The sequence below is a fragment of the Centruroides vittatus genome, unplaced genomic scaffold, assembly GCF_030686945.1.
Source record: "Centruroides vittatus isolate TY-2023 unplaced genomic scaffold, ASM3068694v2 contig_2787, whole genome shotgun sequence".
Taxonomy (NCBI): domain Eukaryota; kingdom Metazoa; phylum Arthropoda; class Arachnida; order Scorpiones; family Buthidae; genus Centruroides; species Centruroides vittatus.
Window position 1 is genome coordinate 20463 of NW_027121767.1, and position 21957 is coordinate 42419.

At 30.6% G+C, this 21957-nt stretch overlaps 1 protein-coding gene across 2 annotated transcripts; it reads right to left on the reverse strand.

Annotated features, from left to right (window-relative positions):
- Positions 1-5009: 5009 nt before the first annotated feature.
- LOC136972092 (uncharacterized) lies at positions 5010-21426 on the reverse strand. Of its 2 annotated transcripts, none has more exons than XM_067266649.1 (5): positions 21373-21426; positions 21192-21290; positions 21041-21118; positions 20814-20970; positions 5010-5043 (listed from the first exon to the last, which is right to left on the reverse strand). In XM_067266649.1, the coding sequence occupies exons 1-5, from the start codon at positions 21394-21396 to the stop codon at positions 5018-5020; spliced, it is 384 nt and encodes a 127-aa protein (XP_067122750.1). In that variant the 5' UTR covers positions 21397-21426; the 3' UTR covers positions 5010-5017. The 2 variants fall into 2 exon arrangements, with proteins under 2 accessions (XP_067122750.1, XP_067122751.1); XM_067266650.1 differs by lacking the exon at positions 5010-5043 and adding an exon at positions 20644-20736.
- Between the last annotated feature and the right edge of the window lie 531 nt (positions 21427-21957).

The window sequence follows — 21957 nt, forward strand, 5'->3', positions numbered from 1 at the left end:
ACAGCCAACGGAAATTTATTATGCTCATTGTTCTTTCGCCATTACATGAACTATTAAACATTCCATTAATTCATTTCGTACATTATTAAACAGCTAACGGAAATTTATTATGCTCATTGTCCTTTCGCCATTACATGAACTATTAAACATTCCATTAATTCATTCCGTACATTATTAAACAGCTAACGGAAATTTATTATGCTCATTGTCCTTTCGCCATTACATGAACTATTAAACATTCCATTAATTCATTCCGTACATTATTAAACAGCCAACGGAAATTTATTATGCTCATTGTCCTTTCGCCATTACATGAACTATTAAACATTCCATTAATTCATTCCGTACATTATTAAACAGCTAACGGAAATTTATTATGCTCATTGTCCTTTCGCCATTACATGAACTATTAAACATTCTATTAATTCATTCCGTACATTATTAAACAGCCAACGGAAATTTATTATGCTCATTGTCCTTTCGCCATTACATGAACTATTAAACATTCCATTAATTCATTTCTTACATTATTAAACAGCCAACGGAAATTTATTATGCTCATTGTCCTTTCGCCATTACATGAACTATTAAACATTCCATTAATTCATTCCGTACATTATTAAACAGCCAACGGAAATTTATTATGCTCATTGTCCTTTCGCCATTACATGAACTATTAAACATTCCATTAATTCATTCCGTACATTATTAAACAGCCAACGGAAATTTATTATGCTCATTGTCCTTTCGCCATTACATGAACTATTAAACATTCTATTAATTCATTCCGTACATTATTAAACAGCTAACGGAAATTTATTATGCTCATTGTCCTTTCGCCATTACATGAACTATTAAACATTCCATTAATTCATTCCGTACATTATTAAACAGCCAACGGAAATTTATTATGCTCATTGTCCTTTCGCCATTACATGAACTATTAAACATTCTATTAATTCATTCCGTACATTATTAAACAGCCAACGGAAATTTATTATGCTCATTGTCCTTTCGCCATTACATGAACTATTAAACATTCCATTAATTCATTCCGTACATTATTAAACAGCCAACGGAAATTTATTATGCTCATTGTCCTTTCGCCATTACATGAACTATTAAACATTCCATTAATTCATTCCGTACATTATTAAACAGCTAACGGAAATTTATTATGCTCATTGTCCTTTCGCCATTACATGAACTATTAAACATTCCATTAATTCATTCCGTACATTATTAAACAGCCAACGGAAATTTATTATGCTCATTGTTCTTTCGCCATTACATGAACTATTAAACATTCCATTAATTCATTCCGTACATTATTAAACAGCCAACGGAAATTTATTATGCTCATTGTCCTTTCGCCATTACATGAACTATTAAACATTCCATTAATTCATTCGTACATTATTAAACAGCCAACGGAAATTTATTATGCTCATTGTCCTTTCGCCATTACATGAACTATTAAACATTCCATTAATTCATTCCGTACATTATTAAACAGCCAACGGAAATTTATTATGCTCATTGTCCTTTCGCCATTACATGAACTATTAAACATTCCATTAATTCATTCCGTACATTATTAAACAGCCAACGGAAATTTATTATGCTCATTGTCCTTTCGCCATTACATGAACTATTAAACATTCCATTAATTCATTCGTACATTATTAAACAGCCAACGGAAATTTATTATGCTCATTGTCCTTTCGCCATTACATGAACTATTAAACATTCCATTAATTCATTCGTACATTATTAAACAGCTAACGGAAATTTATTATGCTCATTGTCCTTTCGCCATTACATGAACTATTAAACATTCCATTAATTCATTCCGTACATTATTAAACAGTCTAACGGAAATTTATTATGCTCATTGTTCTTTCGCCATTACATGAACTATTAAACATTCCATTAATTCATTCGTACATTATTAAACAGCCACCGGAAATTTATTATGCTCATTGTCCTTTCGCCATTACATGAACTATTAAACATTCCATTAATTCATTCCGTACATTATTAAACAGCTAACGGAAATTTATTATGCTCATTGTCCTTTCGCCATTACATGAACTATTAAACATTCCATTAATTCATTCCGTACATTATTAAACAGCCACCGGAAATTTGTTATGCTCATTGTCCTTTCGCCATGATATGAACTATTAAACATTCCATTAATTCATTCGTACATTATTAAACAGCTAACGGAAATTTATTATGCTCATTGTCCTTTCGCCATTACATGAACTATTAAACATTCCATTAATTCATTCCGTACATTATTAAACAGCCACCGGAAATTTATTATGCTCATTGTCCTTTCGCCATTACATGAACTATTAAACATTCCATTAATTCATTCGTACATTATTAAACAGTTAACGGAAATTTATTATGCTCATTGTCCTTTCGCCATTACATGAACTATGAAACATTCCATTAATTCATTCGTACATTATTAAACAGTTAACGGAAATTTATTATGCTCATTGTCCTTTCGCCATTCATGAACTATTAAACATTTCATTAATTCATTCGTACATTATTAAACAGCCATCGGAAATTTATTATGCTCATTGTCTTTTTGCCATTACATGAACTATTAAACATTTCATTAATTCATTTTATACATTATTAAACAGCCAACGGAAATTTATTATGCTCATTGTTTTTTCGCCATTACATGAACTATTAAACATTCTATTAATTCATTTCGTACATTATTAAACAGCAAACAAAAATTTATTATGCTCATTGTTTTGTCTTCATTACATGAACTATTAAACATTTTATTAATTCATTTCGTACATTATTAAACAGCCAACGGAAATTTATTATGCTTATTGTCTTTTCGCCATTACATGAACTATTAAACATTTCATTAATTCATTTTATACATTATTAAACATTCACAGAAATGAAAAGATTGGAAAATTACTAATGAAAATCTTGATGATTGATCGGCTTTTTCTCCAAAATAAATAAAATGATTTGATTCCAGAAAAAACCAAACACTTTATGTTGCTGAGAAAAAATTTAATAAATAACGTTGCAAACGTTTTCAGCCAAACCTGTTGGCCATCATCAGGCTAAACATATTCGAATGCAAACAAAATGGAACAAAAATTTAAATACAAATAAAATACCGGATGAAATATACATATAATAAAAAATAATAATAAATAACAAAGAAATATAAAAATATGTATAGGTTAAATAAATAAATATTAAGCCATTACATAATAATAAATTACGTGAAATTCTAATAAATGCAAAATATGCATTTATTAATAAATTATATAAAATTTTAATAAATGCAAGATATGCAATGATAACAAAATCAAAGCATTAAATTAAGAGGTCTCAAATCTTTTAATTAAATACTTCCAGGCTGAGGGCAACCTTTCAGCATCCCTGGCATTAATGCAGGTATTATGCAATCTGCTCTTAAATATTTCAATTTTCTCGGCGCTAAACGCTAAAGTCGGGGAATGTACAGGTTTAATAATGCCTGCTCCGCCCCATTTGACTATCGAGCTTTCTAACCTGCGCCATCTGAGATAGAACTGTGGCGTTAGATCTTTTGCTGATGTTTTACCTGTGTTCCCTTAATCTAATCCCTAGGTTTCTATTAGTGACCCCAATGTAGTTTTTATAAATGCCTAGTTCTTGGTTTTCATAAGGAATTTTGTACACTCCAGCCATTCTTTCTTTATCAATGTTGTCTTTGTCGTTTTTTAATAACTTAATAACTTCGGCAAATTCACAAAGTTCTCGTATGACAGAAAGAAAGAAGCTATCACGAAGGAAATCGCAGCCCGCAAAAATTCAAAATTAATTCTCAAGAGGGCTTCCAACCTGTACAAGTTATTAAGAAACGACAAAGACAACATTGATAAAGAAAGAATGGCTGGAGTGTACAAAATTCCTTATGAAAACCAAGAACTAGGCATTTATAAAAACTACATTGGGGTCACTAATAGAAACCTAGGGATTAGATTAAGGGAACACAGGTACAACATCAGCAAAAGATCTAACGCCACAGTTCTATCTCAGATGGCGCAGATTGAAGGCTCGATAGTCAAATGGGGCGAAGCAGGCATTATTAAACCTGTACATTCCCCGACTTTAGCGTTTAGCGCCGAGAAAATTGAAATATTTAAGAGCAGATTGCATAATACCTGCATTAATGCCAGGGATGCTGAAGGGTTGTCCTCAGCCTGGAAGTATTTAATTAAAAGATTTGAAAGCTGTTAATTTAATGCTTTGATTTTGTTATCATTGCATATCTTGCATTTGTTAGAATTTTATATAATTTATTAATAAATGCATATTTTGCATTTATTAGAATTTCATGTAATTTATTATTATGTAATGGCTTAATATTTATTTCTTTAACCTATACATATTTTTATATTTCTTTGTTATTTATTATTATTTTTTATTATATGTATATTTCATCCGGTATTTTATTTGTATTTAAATTTTTGTTCCATTTTGTTTGCATTCGAATATGTTTAGCCTGATGATGGCCAACAGGTTTGGCTGAAAACGTTTGCAACGTTATTTATTAAATTTTTTCTCAACAACATAAGATGTTCGGTTTTTTCTGATTTACATATTGCTGAGTGAGTTCATTGATTCGATTTTCTGAAGGAGACCGATTAATTGTTATTGGAACTTTCGCGTATCGAAATTACTGTGCTATTGCTCACTCTCCCTACTTTTAATGGCATTTCTCTGTATTATATTGAACCTGCCTTGTATAAATATGGTGCTTCTAAAACACATTTCAATTTAGTTAATTTTAAAAAATTTATATCTAAAAATGCGAGATAAGAATTCAAAAATATTAAAATTCGGAATAAAGTTATAAAAGAAATAATAAATTTGCAGGAAATTCTGAGAATCTTTATTGAAAATTGTAGTAAAATAATTTACAATATCATAAAAATAAAATTAATTTAAATAAATAAGTTCTTCGTCAGCTTTCTTAGTACAGTCCTAAATATGGAATATCTGTAAAATAAAAATCCCATAAGCACGATGTATCAAAACTTCTATTACATTTTAAATAATGAATGTAAAAAACTGACCATCATCAACACTTCCAACCTGTGCATTCGGTTGAGATACAGATCCTTTTGTTTCTTTCGTCGGATGGCCAAATTATTTTTTCTAAATTAAAGACACAGTCGATTCAAAGGACCACTATTTATTATGTGCTTTCAGATTAAAACATTTGGACGACCTGACCTTTCTTTTTAGGCTACTTGGCCTCCACTAGTTAAAAAACACAAAATTTATCCAATTAAAACTATAAAATTTTTTAAAAAACTGGATAAGGTTGGTTTTACGACGTCTTCTAATAGTGTTCCATCCTGTTCCACTCGGAGATTTCGGCCGATTTTTATACACAGAAGAATGCGCTGGTAAATGTAGATTTCGGGATTTTTTCTGGTGACGAATTATCGCAAAAAGTTTCTGTTTCTTTCGTCGGATGGCTAAATTATTATTATTATTTTTTTTTAATAGTGTTCCATCCTGTTCCACTCGGAACAGGATAGAACACTATTAGAAGACGTCGTAAGACCAACCTTATCCAGTTTTTTAGAAAATTTTATATTTTTAATTGGATAAATTTTGTGTTTTTTAACTAGTGGAGGCGAGTAGCCTAAAAAGGAAGGTCACGTCGTCCAAATGTTTTAATCTAAAAGCACATAATAAATAGTGGTCCTTTGAATCGACTGTGTCTTTAATTTACAAAAAACAGATTCTTGTTGAACTGATGACAAATAACTGAGTTGTTGCCCATTAGGTATATAATCCTGTTGCTGTATTATAGGTTGATATGTGACTTCACATTGAACCGTATTCACACACGACTGTAATAATTTTTTGAAAATAATTAATTTCTCTGATCGTAAGAGCAGAAAATACAGATTTACGATTAAATATCTCGAAGATTCGAGGAAGCGAAGTATCTCCGTCCTTTCTCAGTTCGTAGGCCAAGCAGTCAGAAATCCTCCTAAAATATATATGTTAATTGTGATTAAAAAGTATAAATTATGATGTTGTATGATAATTAAGACACCTTTTCGTTTCTTTCTTTGCAGATAAATTTGGACGTTTCTTTGCTATTGCTAACGTGTCTTCGCAGAGGTTTGGCACAACTTTCAAAATGACTGAAGAGCTGAAAGTGTAAATGAATTATTTTAGATCGATTGGTCTCGTGCAAATTTCTATTAATTTTATAATTTTTCCAATAGGTTTTACCTTTGATTTTCCACTTTCTGCCATACACTTTTTTATAGCGTTGCGGTCTTTTGTAGCTACACGAAAAGTATTCAAAATATTTTAAAATGTTAATTGTTTACACATCGTATTACTCTACGAATTTATGATTTCTATACATTAGAAATATGTGCATAAAATATTTAAATTTTTAAAAAATCACGTAAAATAAAATTTATTAAACTTTTGAACATTTTAGGATTTTAAACAGTGTAAAAATTAAACTTACCACAATATTTACCGACAATGTCGAATGCATCCAGACTTCTTCCCTCTTTTGCTAATATAAAAAGAGCCAATATAACGAAAGAAACTTCATTTTCTTTTGCAGTTTACGATAGTTGACGATTGATAGCGGATGAAATTATCGTAATTTATATAAATCTAAAATTGCGTGGGAAGGAATTTCGCCTACAATTGCAATCTCAACCCTTGAAGACACCGATATTGATGTAACAGTAATAATCTATTTTTGTGTTTGTAAAAATTATTGTAAAACTTAATTATTTTAGGTAAATAATTCGTAAAGTTTGGTTTTTAAATTAATAAAAACGATAAATTTCACTAATTAAAAATAGTTCATAAAATTTACTACTAGGACATGAAATTTGATTTTGTCTCTATTGAGAAACAACTGACACAGTTCATTGCAAACGATCGCATAGAAAAATAATACAATATAATAAATAGTTTCGTTTTATCACAATCTAAACAATTTATCAGAAATAATAATATTTTTCGACATCATCTGCTTTGTCCCTAAAAACGGCACATTAAATAAATTGTATAATTAATTATTCAATTAATAATTTGTATAAAATCAATTATAAGTCAAGGAAATGAGATCAAGTGCAATACACAATAAGGTAAAATATATTTTATAACGTTGCGTACAGAGTTTAAAAAGTGAAAGGGAAATTCCATCAAATATATTTTTAAATGTTTAAAACTAATGATTATGTGTGTGGGTTCGAAGATGTTTTTTTAAATTATGGTTTCAATAGCAGCGACATCATAAATAAACGATGATATAAACGTTGCTCTATACATTACCTAAAAATTAAAGTTTTATATATAAAATTAATCTATTTCAATTTTAAATAAGCGATGAATATTTTACACGTTTAACGATTGCTGGATAAATTTTCACACAAATTTAAATATTTAGCAATTAAACTAAAATGCAGTAAAACTTGATAAGGTTTGGGGTTTAAATTAAAATGTGAGGCTCTGAGTCTATGGCTGAGAGCCTGACATTTTTATGTAAAACATTATTTGGTAGCGAGTAATTGTCTGTTGTATGTTATAGCTTTGGGCCACAAAAATCTAAGTGTCATTTGTAAATTAATTTGTCATGATTCGTGAAAAATGAAAGAATTATCTGAGCATTTAACAAACTTTATTTCTGATGTTACTTTTTATAGAAAATGTTATCAGAAGCTTATAAAACAATTTAAGAAAATTTGACAAGACAATAATAAATCGAGAAATTATTTACTTTTTGCAATTTTTTACATACTTCGTGATAAATGTTTGTGGATGTATAAATAACAAGCAATTATTTATTCCGACATCGTCACAATTTTGAGCTGCAATTTTTATTTATATTTTTCAAAATTTATTTAATTCAAAATATATGCTCTCCACCTCAAATACTGTCTTGCCCCTGTTCATAATACTTTTCCTATTAGCAACAGAGTCGTGCCGTCACCTATCTAACTCCTTACAGGGAAAAATTTTTAAATTGTAATAACGTAACTTCTAGTTAACATCAGAGGTTTATATACAATTAATCGGGGCCTCCTGCCCCTAAGCTTTTCATTTCTGGTCTCGAATTTCGTCTATCTAGCTGTATTATCGAGATTAACAAAACGCAAACAGAGGAATGTTTATAATTGTCACAATTTTCCATTTTATCGATCTATAAATTAAAAATATTACCTTTTTTACGGAGACATCGTGTCACAAGTCTTTTAAATATATTAAATTCGATTAAAACAAAGCAAATTTTTAATATACTTACCTGCAATATTTTCTCAATAACAATGATTGAAGATATATATATATTACATCTCTTTCTCTATTTGCATTAAAGCGCGTTATTACTTTTCCGGAACTTATATATAACAGAGGGAAAGTACTGCGATCGGTCAAAAAATCACCAAGATTTTTACATTTTCGAACAGAAGGGACTTTGAAACATCAAAAAACAGAAAAAATTTGGCAGTCTTTCTGTATGTATGGATGTTAGTGTATGTATATGGGAGGCACTATTTTATCCATCCAACTTGAAGCTTAATAACTCGTGTATCTTTTGTCGAAAATTTCTGAAATTTTGCAGGATGATTTGTGTAATTAGGGAATTGATGCTATTAAATTTTGTTGAGTAAAAGTCAAGGAGATGGGGAGATAGAAAATGGTCATGTGTCATATCTCCAGTTGGGTTGGACTTAATGAAAATTTTACTCGTTATTAGCATATATATATATTTTTTTCTCATTTCTATCTTTAACGTTAAATTTTTTGCCATTTTATAATAATTAATAATATAAATGTTTTTTTTTTTTAAATTCAGTATCATAACAGATGGCTCAACACGCAGTTTTAAACTTTTTGCAGAGAAAGTTACTGGAATTTTGTCATTGCATGAAAGATTTCTCTGACAAGTGAGAAATGAAAACGAAATTATGAAATACATTATTTTTATTTAAAAAATGAATGTTATATATTTAATGCTTTAAATTAATTAACTTTTACAATGACTAATATGAAAATAGGGTACTACCGTTGCATAATTATAAATAACATGAAACTGTAGACGAAGCTGTTCCCACATCGATTATGAAACTATATATATATTCTAATTAATAAACTGTAATTATTCGTTTATTTTACATGCTGTAACACTTATAAATATTAGCAAATTACACGTTTGATTTAAATATTGGAAAAATATGCTAAATATGAGTTTTCAGTGTTATATGATTTTTAAAAAGTTTAAAAATTGAACTTGCCGCAATATTTATCGACAATATCGAATGCATCCAGACTTCTTCCCTCCTTTGCTAATACAAAAAGAGCCAATACAATGAGTAGAAAGTTCATTTTCTCTCTCAATTTACGATTGTTGATGGTCTGGATGCATTCGACATTGATGGTCTGGATGCATTCGACGATAAATACTGTGGTAAGTTAAATTTTTACACTTTTTAAAAATCATATAACACTGAAAACTCATATTTAGCATATTTTTCCAATATTTAAATCAAACGTGTAATTTGCTAATATTTATAAGTGTTACAGCATGTAAAATAAATGAATAATTACTGTTTGAAAGTCAAAGGTAAACGTTGAAATGAAATTCGAAAGAAATAGATATTTCTTTACATATTATTCACAAATTGGAAACAATTAAATTATTTATAAGTACTGTATAGTTATTCAGTCATTGAAAGTTGTACCAGACCATGACGAAGACACGTTAGCAATAGCAAAGAAATGTCCAAATTTATCTGCAAAGAAGCAAACGAAAATGTATTTTAATTGTCATATACATAGGATGATATAAAATGTAATTTCCAATTATAATTAAAAATATATCTTAGGAGGATTGCTCAACTTTCCCGTCAACGGTTAGAACTGCGCGAGTTGCCATCTGTTATCATATTTTATTTTGAAAACTTTTTATATTTTTAATTATTATATAATGGCAAAAAGTTTAATTATGAAGGTAATTTCGATGGTAGTTTTTTTATAAAACCCATTCCTACGAAAAAAAAAATTGTAAATGCTAATAAGAAGGAAAATTTATTTCTTAAGTCCGAGCCTTCTCGACATATGACAAACGACCCTCTTTATCTCCCAACCGCATCGACCTTTAATCTGTTTGTTTAAATTATGGCAACGCAACACGGGCAATCTGCCTAGGGGCTGCCTTTTGGGAGGTCTTTTAAGAAAAACGGCCCCTATTTAGGCATTACAGATTTGGAGAAACCCGGAAGACTCCACGTGGCCAGCCGTCCGAGCGAGGCTCAAACCCACGACCACTCTCAGAGTTCAGTGTATGAAGACTGATTAGCCACTGGTGAGCCAAGTCGACTTATAACCACCAAAATTTAATAGCATCAATCCTCCTAATAAACAAACTTTCCTGCAAAACTTCAGAAATATTCGGCAAAAAGCACTGGAGATATTAAGCTTCAAAGAGAGTGAACAAAATCCACCCTCATCGCACAGAAAAAAACCCCCGATTTTTTTTGTAATTTTCGACGTTTCAATGTGCCCTCAGTCCAAAAATATAATATTGATCTTGGGGATCATTTTTTGATCGATCGCCATACTTTCCTCTGTTACATATAAAACAGAACCTATTAGCTCAGTGCTAATGAAATTTTGAATAAAATTTCAGCACATTTTTTTAATCAAAAATTTTCTCATATTTGGTAAGATGATAACTCTAAATAAGGGATTTGCCACACTCCAGAATTGTTGATCCTTTGTACAAGCAAACAGTTAATGAAAACGTACTCGTACAAGCGACCCTTCGCGAGATATCTCGCGAAGGGTCACATGTAGGGGAATGCTTCTTTGACTTTTTTACTTCTGTGAGTATAGCTACAGCTCTGGTTAAGTCGACCGACTCATTCCGAGGTATAATTGTACCAAATATTTATAGTAATTTGAATAAAATACACATTAAGAAATTATCAGTCGTTTAAGTCATCCGATATTGAAACTCCAGTTTTTACGTTTGTAAAATTTTAAAATATTTGTAAGACGTCTTTCTGTTTCAATAAAACACAATTCAAACATGGTGGCATCTAGCAATAATTTGGTCATGTGATAAACAACACACCCTGGCCTGTCTTTTTCCTTAGCCTCCGTTTCTATCATTCCGACGTCATTCATGACTAGAGCCGAAAATTTTCGCTTTTGGCGAATTTCTCAGCTATATTCGCCTGGAATGAGCATCTTTCAATTAGTACTAATTTAAAAATCTGGTCTCAATATGACAAAGATTTTTGGCGAAAATCGGCGATTTTCACCCTAACTGGCAAATTTGGAGATAGGTGGCGAAATCGTCAGTTTCTTGTGCTTCGTGCAAAAATGTCTAGAAAACAGTCGAGTTTAAAGTTGATTCCGTGATTAAGGAATTATGTGGCAATATATTTCGCCGTACCAAAAAACAATTTTCTGTGTTAAGTGCTCTACACACGTCATCTACGAACGTGATACAATTAAGAAACGACTTTCGGAACATTTTAACAGTGCAAAACACAAGAAACATAACACGCTACAGTCACAAACCCTGTTGTTTGAAAATGGAAGCGATTTTGATAAAGAAATGGTTGAAGCATTCACCAGTGCAGATATTCCGCTTGAAAAACTAAATAACGAAAACATGAGATTGTTTCTCGAGAAGTATATGAAGCCGATCAAAAGTGTTCCAGGTATTTTTTTATTGTAATTAGTTTTTTTAATGAAAGGTTTATTTTATTGAAATTGATGCTGCTGTTTGCGATTGTGCTCATAATTTAGCAGAAATATGATTTTATTTGAAGTCTCATTGCGTTATTTATTTTTGTAGCACTGCGGGCACATCGAAAAACTATCTTCAACTCTGTAACAGAAAAAATTAAGGACGAAATTAATGGACATGATGTCTATTCTCATTGTTGACGAAACTAGTGACAAAGTGCAACGTAAAGTGGTCAACGTGCTTGTAGGAAAATTGACTGGCGAGAAATTTTGCTTTCTCGCCATTTAATTTAATTGATGTGACATTTCACTCAACAGTTGACAACATTATAATACAAGAATGTGAGAGATCCGGAGTTTTTATAGATAAAATTTTTAATTATTTTCCCTTCTATTATGTAAAGAATTCGAGGAAAAAAAAAACAACTTCGCTGGGAAAATATACAACCCTCCTCTAAAAAATGTCAACATTCTCTTGTCCCAAACATCTTAAAGCTAAAATTAGAAGATAAGTTTACAATTAACGTCCGATTTTGTCACTTTATTTTGGTCCCGGGAACACCTTTAACCTCCACACCTGCTACAATAACCTTTACCTCCAAAAACAATTAATCACGTGACGTAGATTCCCAGGATAAATCAATAAAAGCCCGTTTCTTCCCCCTCTTCAGGGGAGTCTCTCATCAACCACCAGCCCAACGACATCCAGAAACTTCCAGGGGAATCTACCGAAAGCCGCATCTCCGAGCATCATATAACGAACAACGATTCGTCTCTCAGTCGCGATTTTTATAACTTAGTGCGAATTACTTAAACAGGGACGAAATCGAACTCCATGGAATCATCAGAGGTATGATAACTATCAATGTAAACTTTCTCTCGGTCCTCCTACGTGTATTAGAAAGCTAGAGAACTCAGTCGATAGATTCTCGATGTTAGATATTGTAATAAGCTGTTTGTTATCTAATAAATCTTTGGTTCATCGTTAAATGGTGTTATTTACTCGTTCATCGCCTACGCCTTACCGACGACCCCTCTCTCCTCCTCCACTCGACCTGACAAAAAGAATCCCGACTCCTCGGGATCATAGAACGTAAACCAGCCATAGACAAGAGGGCAGGTCTCACCGACCTGTTGCGGACAAAAAGGGGTACGACTTCGTTCTACCTCCGGGCGGCTACCCACAAATGTATACTCAACGTGTCTAGAAAATTGTGGCCAAATGATTTAAAATATTCGAAACTGAAGTTAATAGTGACAGATCGAGCAAAATACATGATGAAGGCAGTAAGTGAGATTAAGAAAAATTCATTGATTTTTCCAAATGTACATCACGTCACGTGTCACGCTCACGCCTTACATAACGTTGCATTTAGGATTCAGAATGAGTACGAATTAACAAATTCGCTTATACCAGAAATGAAAAGTTTTTTATGAAGTCAAGAGAAAGACAAAATGATTTTAAGGATGCAACTGGAGTTAGTAAACTTCCTCCAGAACCAATTGTCACTCGCTGGGGGTCTTGGTTAAACGCTGCAAAGTACTACGAGTATGTCGATAATTTTGATACTGTTCAGCGCTTCATTTTGAACTATAAACTATAAACAAAATCTCATTCAAATGCTAAAAATGTTTTCGTGAAACTATTGCAAGAGAAAAAGTTAACCTCAAAAAAGAATTATTTAATCTCCTTAATCTCGTCAAGCTATCAAATATAATTTCACTGGAAAAACAAGAACTCAGTGTAACTAAACAAGCCGAACTAATTGAAAATGCAAAAGAAATTGTTTATTGTTATTCTATATTTTCTCAAAAATTGGGAAAAGTTTTGTCAAGCAATCCTGATCTTATCAAATTTACGTCTTTTGATATGAATTTAAGTGATAAAGTTAATAGCGAATATGCTCCTTTAGTTGCAGTCGACGTTGAACGTTCGTTCTCAGTATATTCATCGATAATGAACGATCGACGTCATAGTTTAAGCGAAGATTATTTAAAATATCTAAGTGTAATTTGTTTTAACTCGTTTTTGACATAAATAACTGACAATTTTTTTGGCGAATTTAAGGCAAAAAATTGGCGATTTTAGGCCAAAAAACTGGAGAAAACATTCGGCTCTATTCATGACAATTGCTACGAACAGCCAATGAACTTTTTACTTATCCATATACTAATGTTTACAAAGAGTGCGTTGCCTGGCAAAGCAGCTTTAATACAACTGGAGAAGCAAACCAATGACATTACCCGTTTTATTTGAAAAGGACTACGTCATTGGCACTCTTTCCAGTTGTGTTAAAGCGACTTTTCCAGATGACGCGCCCAAAATGATCTAAGCAGCCGCGACAATAAATAGCTATGACATCTAATGTAGCTTTGTTTGTTTTAACCGTCAATTCTTTTAATTAAGATAATTAGTAAACACCAACTCTCTTTTATAAATGATTCACACAATTGGATACTACAATTTTTCCGGTGTAACAATAAACAATTCACATTTCTCTTGCGATTTCTACGACGAAAATTGGTTATTTTTGATTTTATGGAACAGTTCAAAAGACGGACATTGTGCAAACAGTTTGAAAATCGGGATTGTTTATTAAAGTTTGGGACTGTCCCGCCTAATTTTGAACACTGTTCACTTCAGATTAAATCGTCTTTCAAATATAAATTTATTTCAGATGCCTTTTAATATCTTGTTTACACGTTGCTTTATCATCTCATACAAGAATTACTACGTGCATCGTCTCCCCTCGCTGTAATCGTAGAAAGGAATATAGGTAAAGCATATGTAAAACACTGAAGTCGATAGATTCAAAGCTTCTTCAAATGCTTTTCTTAAGATTACTCTTATTTCTGGTATCATACAGTTCCGCTTTTAAAGATCCCTTATAATTTCAAACATCAATGTCATTTCAAATATTGGAAAATTATTTCTGACGTACTTTAATATTTGATGGATAATCGCTTTATCGGTTAAATAAATCGACAAAACCCAAGACTAGCGTATAGTATTATCTAACATCACATCCGGAAATAAAAGCTTTCAACTACGTAGTTCTACCATAACAGTCATTAATTCGGTATGTAATAATATATTTGTTGTTTATTCTTTGTGTCCATAGGTGTGGTAATTAGTTTTTTAAGTAGATTGAAATTTTTAATTTATCAAAAAATACGATTTATATAATTATAATAATTCAGTTTACTAAAATTATTCTATTTAAAATATTTTAAAGGTGGACATGGATTATTCCTCGTCAAATGAATTTTGCCTGAAATGCTTTCTCAGTCCTTGTTTGAACACTGCTTTAGTTTTCGGTTTCGAACCATTTAGGCCTTGTCATTGCATGTATCAATCTTCATTTATTTTTCCGAGTAAATCACTCAAACATTTTTATTTCAATTGTATCGAATTTTTTCTGTGGATATATTTTGCACTCCATTTTTCCACTTGATTCTGGGATCTAACGGATTCTTTCCATATTTACATTCGTCTAAAATTTTGGGGTATCATTCAATTTTCATTGAAATAATTTTCACGTTAATAACATTTAATGGAGCATATGTTTTCAGTATCGTAAAACGAAAAAAGTATCCTTCGTTGATTAAATTTAAAATATCTGATCATTTAGAAGTGGAAAAATTACAAAATATTATAATGAAACTTTGGCATTTCGCCTTATCTTTTTCAATCATTTATATAATATGTTATCAAATAATCAACGCGGTCCTTTGTTATCGATTAGACCAAAAACATCAGTTGACATACGAAATGGTTCTCTGCTCTGTGTGGCTTTGCATTTATGTCATTTACTTAAGTGCAATAAATTTCCATTTTTGCTTTATTGCTCTCTTTGTTATAATAATTGTAAAAAGAGGATTTTTGCGATTATCCGAAAATTTGTCTTTGTTAAAAATTGAAAATTTTAACATTGAACGACAAATAGAATCATTAATTGATCAACATTCGGATTTATGGGCATACATTGAGCATCTCAACAACATCTTTGAAGATATTATTGTAATTTTATACTTTTTCGTATTATTTGTGACATGTCTTTGTTGCGATCAATTGCTTTTTATTGATATGAGTTTAACAAACAAGCTTGTCATTCTGTTTTTGTCAATCTTTTCTGCGGTTACGTGCATTGTAATGAGTTTTCTCTTCTCTTCATTTACAGTAACGGTAAGATTTTAAATAGTATTGTATAATATGTAGTTAAACACAGTACAATAATATCTTTTCTAAATTTTTCAAAACAGATGCATGATTCATTTCAAGAAATAAGACGGTTTTCAAGCACAAATATTAATCTACAAAATAAGTTGAAAGTAAGAATATTTAAATGTTTTTTCTTTTTTGTATTCACATCGTTAACTCCGATTACACTGAGAATTTTCGTACAATAGATTTTAAATTTCATGAAAAGATTCGGGAAGATATCATTGAGAATTACCGTAGGTGAATTTTTCTACGTCAATAAAAACTTTCCAATTAAAGTAAGTAGAAATATTAAAAAATATATGTACAATGCGTTGTATGAAAATTTTAAATATTTGTTATTTTCAGGTGGCCAGTTCTCTACATTCAATATTTGACGGTCTAATGAAATTCAGAAGTGTCAGTGATAGGCCTAAGAACGAAGTGTGTTTACACTCTTCTACACAAAATGTCACACATAATTTTTGAGTTGAGTATAATTTTTAAAATATTTTTACAAGATTACATATTTCATTTCTCGTATTTATGTCAAGAAAATCTGCTGTAAATTTTTTATCTATGCATGCGATCGCACTAAAAACAAGTTTTTAGTGCGATTAAAAATTTGTTTTTCTACGGGAAAATTCTTCTGAAAAATTATCCAAAATGGAAGTATCGATAGATAAAACGTAAAGATTTGATTTAATTCTTTTATTAATCGTTTTGTTCAGAATTTTTAAAATAAAATCTATTTATTTTCTACAACTTTAAAAACTCGTAGAAAGTTATCGAAATCAATTTTCAAAATCCTGATCCCAAGGTTAATAGAAGAATTAAATCAGATTCTAACGCTAAATCCTGATCACTTCTATCTCAGTTTTTCGAGTATTCTTAGAGAAGGTTTTTCCCATAGAAAAAGCATTAATCTGTAAATATCGTTTATTGTAATTGACTTGACTCTCCTGATTTTTTGAGTTGGTAATCTTTATTAGTGTAATTTTTTATTGACGAAATTGAATCGCATATTTTAATTTTTGTGAGTTACAAGTTTACAGTACCCGTTGCATAACGCAGTTTTGCTTAATGGCTGTTTTACTGTATTATGATTTCTTGTTTACAGATCCGACATAACTTTGGAATTGTAGAAGTTCGTAGCCAGTAAAGTTTTCTAGAAGCACCAATTTGTGAATATCCCATGCATAGGACTGTATTGAAAATGAGTGTGTCAACTGTTGTCATCTATTTATCTATATATATAATAAAGACGAGTTGATAATAATAACAATAATCAGCGCAGAGCCCAAATGGTTAGGAGTTGAAAGTTGAAATTTGGTACACAGTTAGGGTACGTCACCAGAATGCACACTAAGAAGGGATTTTTCGAAATTCCTCCCCACGGGGGAGAGGGACAGGATTAAGGCTTAACACTTCCATCAACAATGGAAGTGTTAATTAACAATGGACGTGTCAACAATGGAAGTGTTAAGAGAAAGCGACGTGCAAGACGCAGATGCAGTTTTTTTTTTCGTTTTTGCGAGAAATCGAACATATTTTTTAGACCCATCTAAAAATTCTCTAATTAGTCTGGAAACAGGGAAACCCAATTCTTGCATTCTGTGAAAACGGGTAAGGTTGACTATAACGTAATAATCTTAATCTTCGCTATCGTTACTTTTGCCCAAGCAACGCTGGGCCTACCTGCTAGTTTATTTATATTTGTACATGTACGAAGTCGTAATAAAATTGTCTTAACTCGACGAGTGAGAGTCATTTTATAGTTAAAATTAATGAAATACAGTAAAATCTTGAAATTCGGAGATTTTAAAATACCAAACTTCTTTAAAATTGGAGGCTGTTTTCCCTGCGTGGAATATAGCTACTATAACGATGGGCTGTGGAGAATTCTTAAATCGGTAAAAGTCAGGAAAACAAATCACTGCAGACCAAAATTTTCTAATTCTAATTTTGCCATTTCATAATAGTTAAAAACATAAAAAGCTTTTAAAATAAAATATGATATCAGATGGCGCCACCAAAATATTAAATGTTGTCGGGGAAAGTAAAGCAACTCGTTGCTGGACTTTTTCCAGATTTAAAACAAAAAAGTTAATTAACTTGTTAATTAAAACAATTTGATTTTATATTAAATCTGCTATCATTTTCAAAACCCGAAATCGATTTTCATATATTTTTTAAGTTGTCGAATTGAAATAATTATGTTTCTTATCCTATAACCGCAGGTTTTTTAAGCGATTTAGCTGTTTCCATAATACAGTCGGTCTTGCCTCATCAGAAAAATAGTTATTTTTGACATTAATATAAGAATACATCTCCAGTGTCCATAAGATTTGACAATATTTCATTGTATTGTGAATTTCTGCGAGTTTCGGAAGGTGTATAATCTTCCATCGCTATCATTTCAATTATTGACTGCTGCATTGTGCAGAATGAGAAACAAAATTTTGAAGTTGACTATCTTTTATTAATTTCTTTTTATAAAATTCTTTCCGCTTTATTGTACTAAGAGACAGCCGTCTTAACAGCCTTGGGATTGCAATGGGCTAGTAGTGCTATGGGACTCAACCTGTAAATATCAATAAAATTAGGCATATATTTTTTGGTTTCACCAACAAAAATCAGTGTTTAAACATTAGAAAACGTGCTGTACAGCAAATATTAATCAACTTAATACACTTAAACAACATAACACGAACCTCGAAAGACAAAAATTTTAACATATAAATGATACTCGTTTGAGAAATCATACAGCCAGAAATGATACATTACGAGTTCAATTAATCAACACAAATATTTGCGAAATTTTTTATAGAGAACTGCTTTATAGCTGTCTTGATGTATATAGTCTTCAACATGTCATACATGAGTGAAAGCCAGTTCAAATGCTACTGCCCAATTGTGCTGCGAATCTGATTTTTTTACAAGTTTGTCTGGAAAGCGAAGGTTCTCCTGCACAGTTGGTCACCATCATGCACACGAATAATTTGAAATTGCACTCAGTGCAATTTCACGTTATAGTTGGGAGACACATTGATTGGAAAACACAAAATTGTGATTTCAAGTTGTACGAATTTTTTTTTTTTTTTTTTTTGTACAATGAAGAGAGTCTCATAATTTTGATCAACTAAATTGGCTTGTGGCCCCTATGATCTGGAAGCCTAAAGATATTAAATATCATTATCTTTTGTAAACCATTTTTGTATAAATAAAAACAATAAGCTGTAATCATTGTTTATTTTTCTAACTGTATAATGTATGAAATGATTGTTACATAGTTCTTACAACACATGAAATCATCTTTATTGTCTTCGATACGTATTGTCGGTTTAATAATCAGAGTAAAAAAAATATTGAAATAATTGTTTGATTACTAAATTTTTAATCGAAAAATTTCAATTGAGTTACATCAATTATTAATTTTCTTTATGTATTCTCAGTGTTATACTCCCATAGGAACAATTCTTAAACGTGTAACCTATTCATTGCTTATTTAAAATTTAAATAAATTAATTATATAAATAAAACTAATATTTACATAATGTGTAGAGGGACAGTGTGTATTATCATTTATTTGTACAATCTTGCTGTTATTGAAACGATAATAATAATATTATTAAAAAATCTAGCAACAAGCTACATAACTTTCCCGGCTGTTATGAGATTTTATTATAAAAGTAACATTTATAACAAATAAAATTGTTTGTGATGTCATCCGTTATGAGATTTTGTTACGAAAAACTTTTTATATTACGCATTAATTATGTGAGCAGGAATGAATTTTAATAAATGCTAATAGCGAGTAAAATCTTCATTAAATCCGACGCAACTCGATATATGACACATGACCCTCCTCTGTCCTCTCGACCTTTAACCACCAAAATTTGACAGCATCAATGCATCTTACAAACAACCTATCGTGTCAAATTTCGTTTGTTAACCCATTTATGCTAAAATATTGATTTTTTGTGAGTTATAAAGCTTTATATTATTTCTTTGTCAAACAATTTAACGTTGGGGTGAAGGATCTCGATTGGACCGCTCTCCATCATATCATTCTTTCACTTACTGTAGGACATGTTGGGATCGAACCCAACAGGTTCTATAGTACTTCGATCTGTTCGATTCAATGGATAGAAATCGGCAGGACCCGAGTTCTATTCAATCTGATAATATAAATGAAGATAATGAAATATATTTAGATTTATACGAATGTTATAAATAATTGACAATATTAATCGATAAATTCATAACCGGACACTTATTTCTAGAGTGGAACAGGTTTAATTGTATCCAAACGACATTTTTAAAAATATATTCTATTAATGATTTCTATTCCTGTATGCGCCATTGTTGCTGTTTAATGAACATACAAAGTACTGTACAATATATCCCTACTTGCACGATTGTTCGCTTCATTCCCTAATTGAAATGAGCCCTCTGTTTTCTCTGTGTTAATGTCAAATTTAACATAAAATATGTGAATTTTTAATTAGATAACTTAAACAAATATCTTTTAAAATAAAAAAAAATTAAATTTTTTATATAAATATTAAAGTTGGTGAAAAAATTATAAATTAAAAATGAAAATTTGCATGAAATTTTAAGAAACTTTATTAAGGCTCGTTGTAAAGATAATTTACAATATTGTGAAAATAAAAATAATTTAAATAAATTAAGTTTTTTTAATCAGCTTTCTTAATACAATCCTAAATATGGAATATCTGTAAAAAAGGAAATCACCATAAGAAAGATTTATCAAAAATTTTATGACATTTAAAAAGATAATTTAAAAACTGACCATCATCGGCGCTTCCAATCTGTGCATTCGGTTGATATACAGATCCTTGTTGAGCTGACGACAAATAACCGAGTTGTTGCCCATACGGTATATAACCCTGTTGCTGCATTATAGGTTGAGACGTGACTTCAGATTGAACTCCTCTATTCACACACGACTGAAATAAATTTACAATTATAAATTTGATTATTCGAAAACAGAGAAAAATTGCATTTATGATTACATACCTGAAAGATTCTAGGAAGAGAAGAATCTCTGTCCTTTTTCAATTTGTATGCTAGACAGCATCGAATTAAGAAATCCTCCTAAGATATATAGATTAATTGTAATTAGTAGAGACAGATAAACACAAAAATATAAATAACAATATTAAAATACCTTTTCGTTTACTTCTTTGCAGATAAATTTTGATGTTTCTTTACTATTTCTCATGTGTCTTCGAAGAGGTCTGGCGCAGCTTTCGAAATAAGTAAATAGCTAAAAGTATAAATAATTTAATTATTTTCAATTTTTTAATCATAAAAATATCTGATTTTTTACATTTTATTCCAGTTTTTACCTTTGACTTTCCATTTTCTGTCATACACTTTTTTAAATCGTTTTGGTCTTTTGTAGCTATACACGAAAATATTCAAATTATTGGGAATTTTAATTATGACTTTAAACATGTATATGCTAATAATACTCATAATTTACAAGTTATTTATTTATAAAAGCTTAAAATACTGTAATTACATATTTAATTTAAATATATAATTACTTTAAAGAAAGCTTACCACAATACTTATCCAGAATGTCGAAGGCATCCAGACTTCTTCCCTCTTTTGCTAATACAAAAAGAGCTAATACAATGAGTAGAAACTTCATTTTCCTTCGTAGTTTACGATTGACTACATATAAAATTATCGGAATTTATATAGATCTAAAATTGATGTGGAAAGCAATTTCGCCCACTCTCTGATGCCCACTCTCTCATATTGATGCAACATTAGCAACCTACTTTTAAGTTAGTCGTTATGTAAATTGATTTATCTTTGACACGCAACTAATAATTTTTTTTAAAAGGTTAAAGCTAAAAATTTCAATAATTACTTAGCAAATCCTTTACAATAGAACGAGTGTTATGATGACAGCTTTTCGTTTG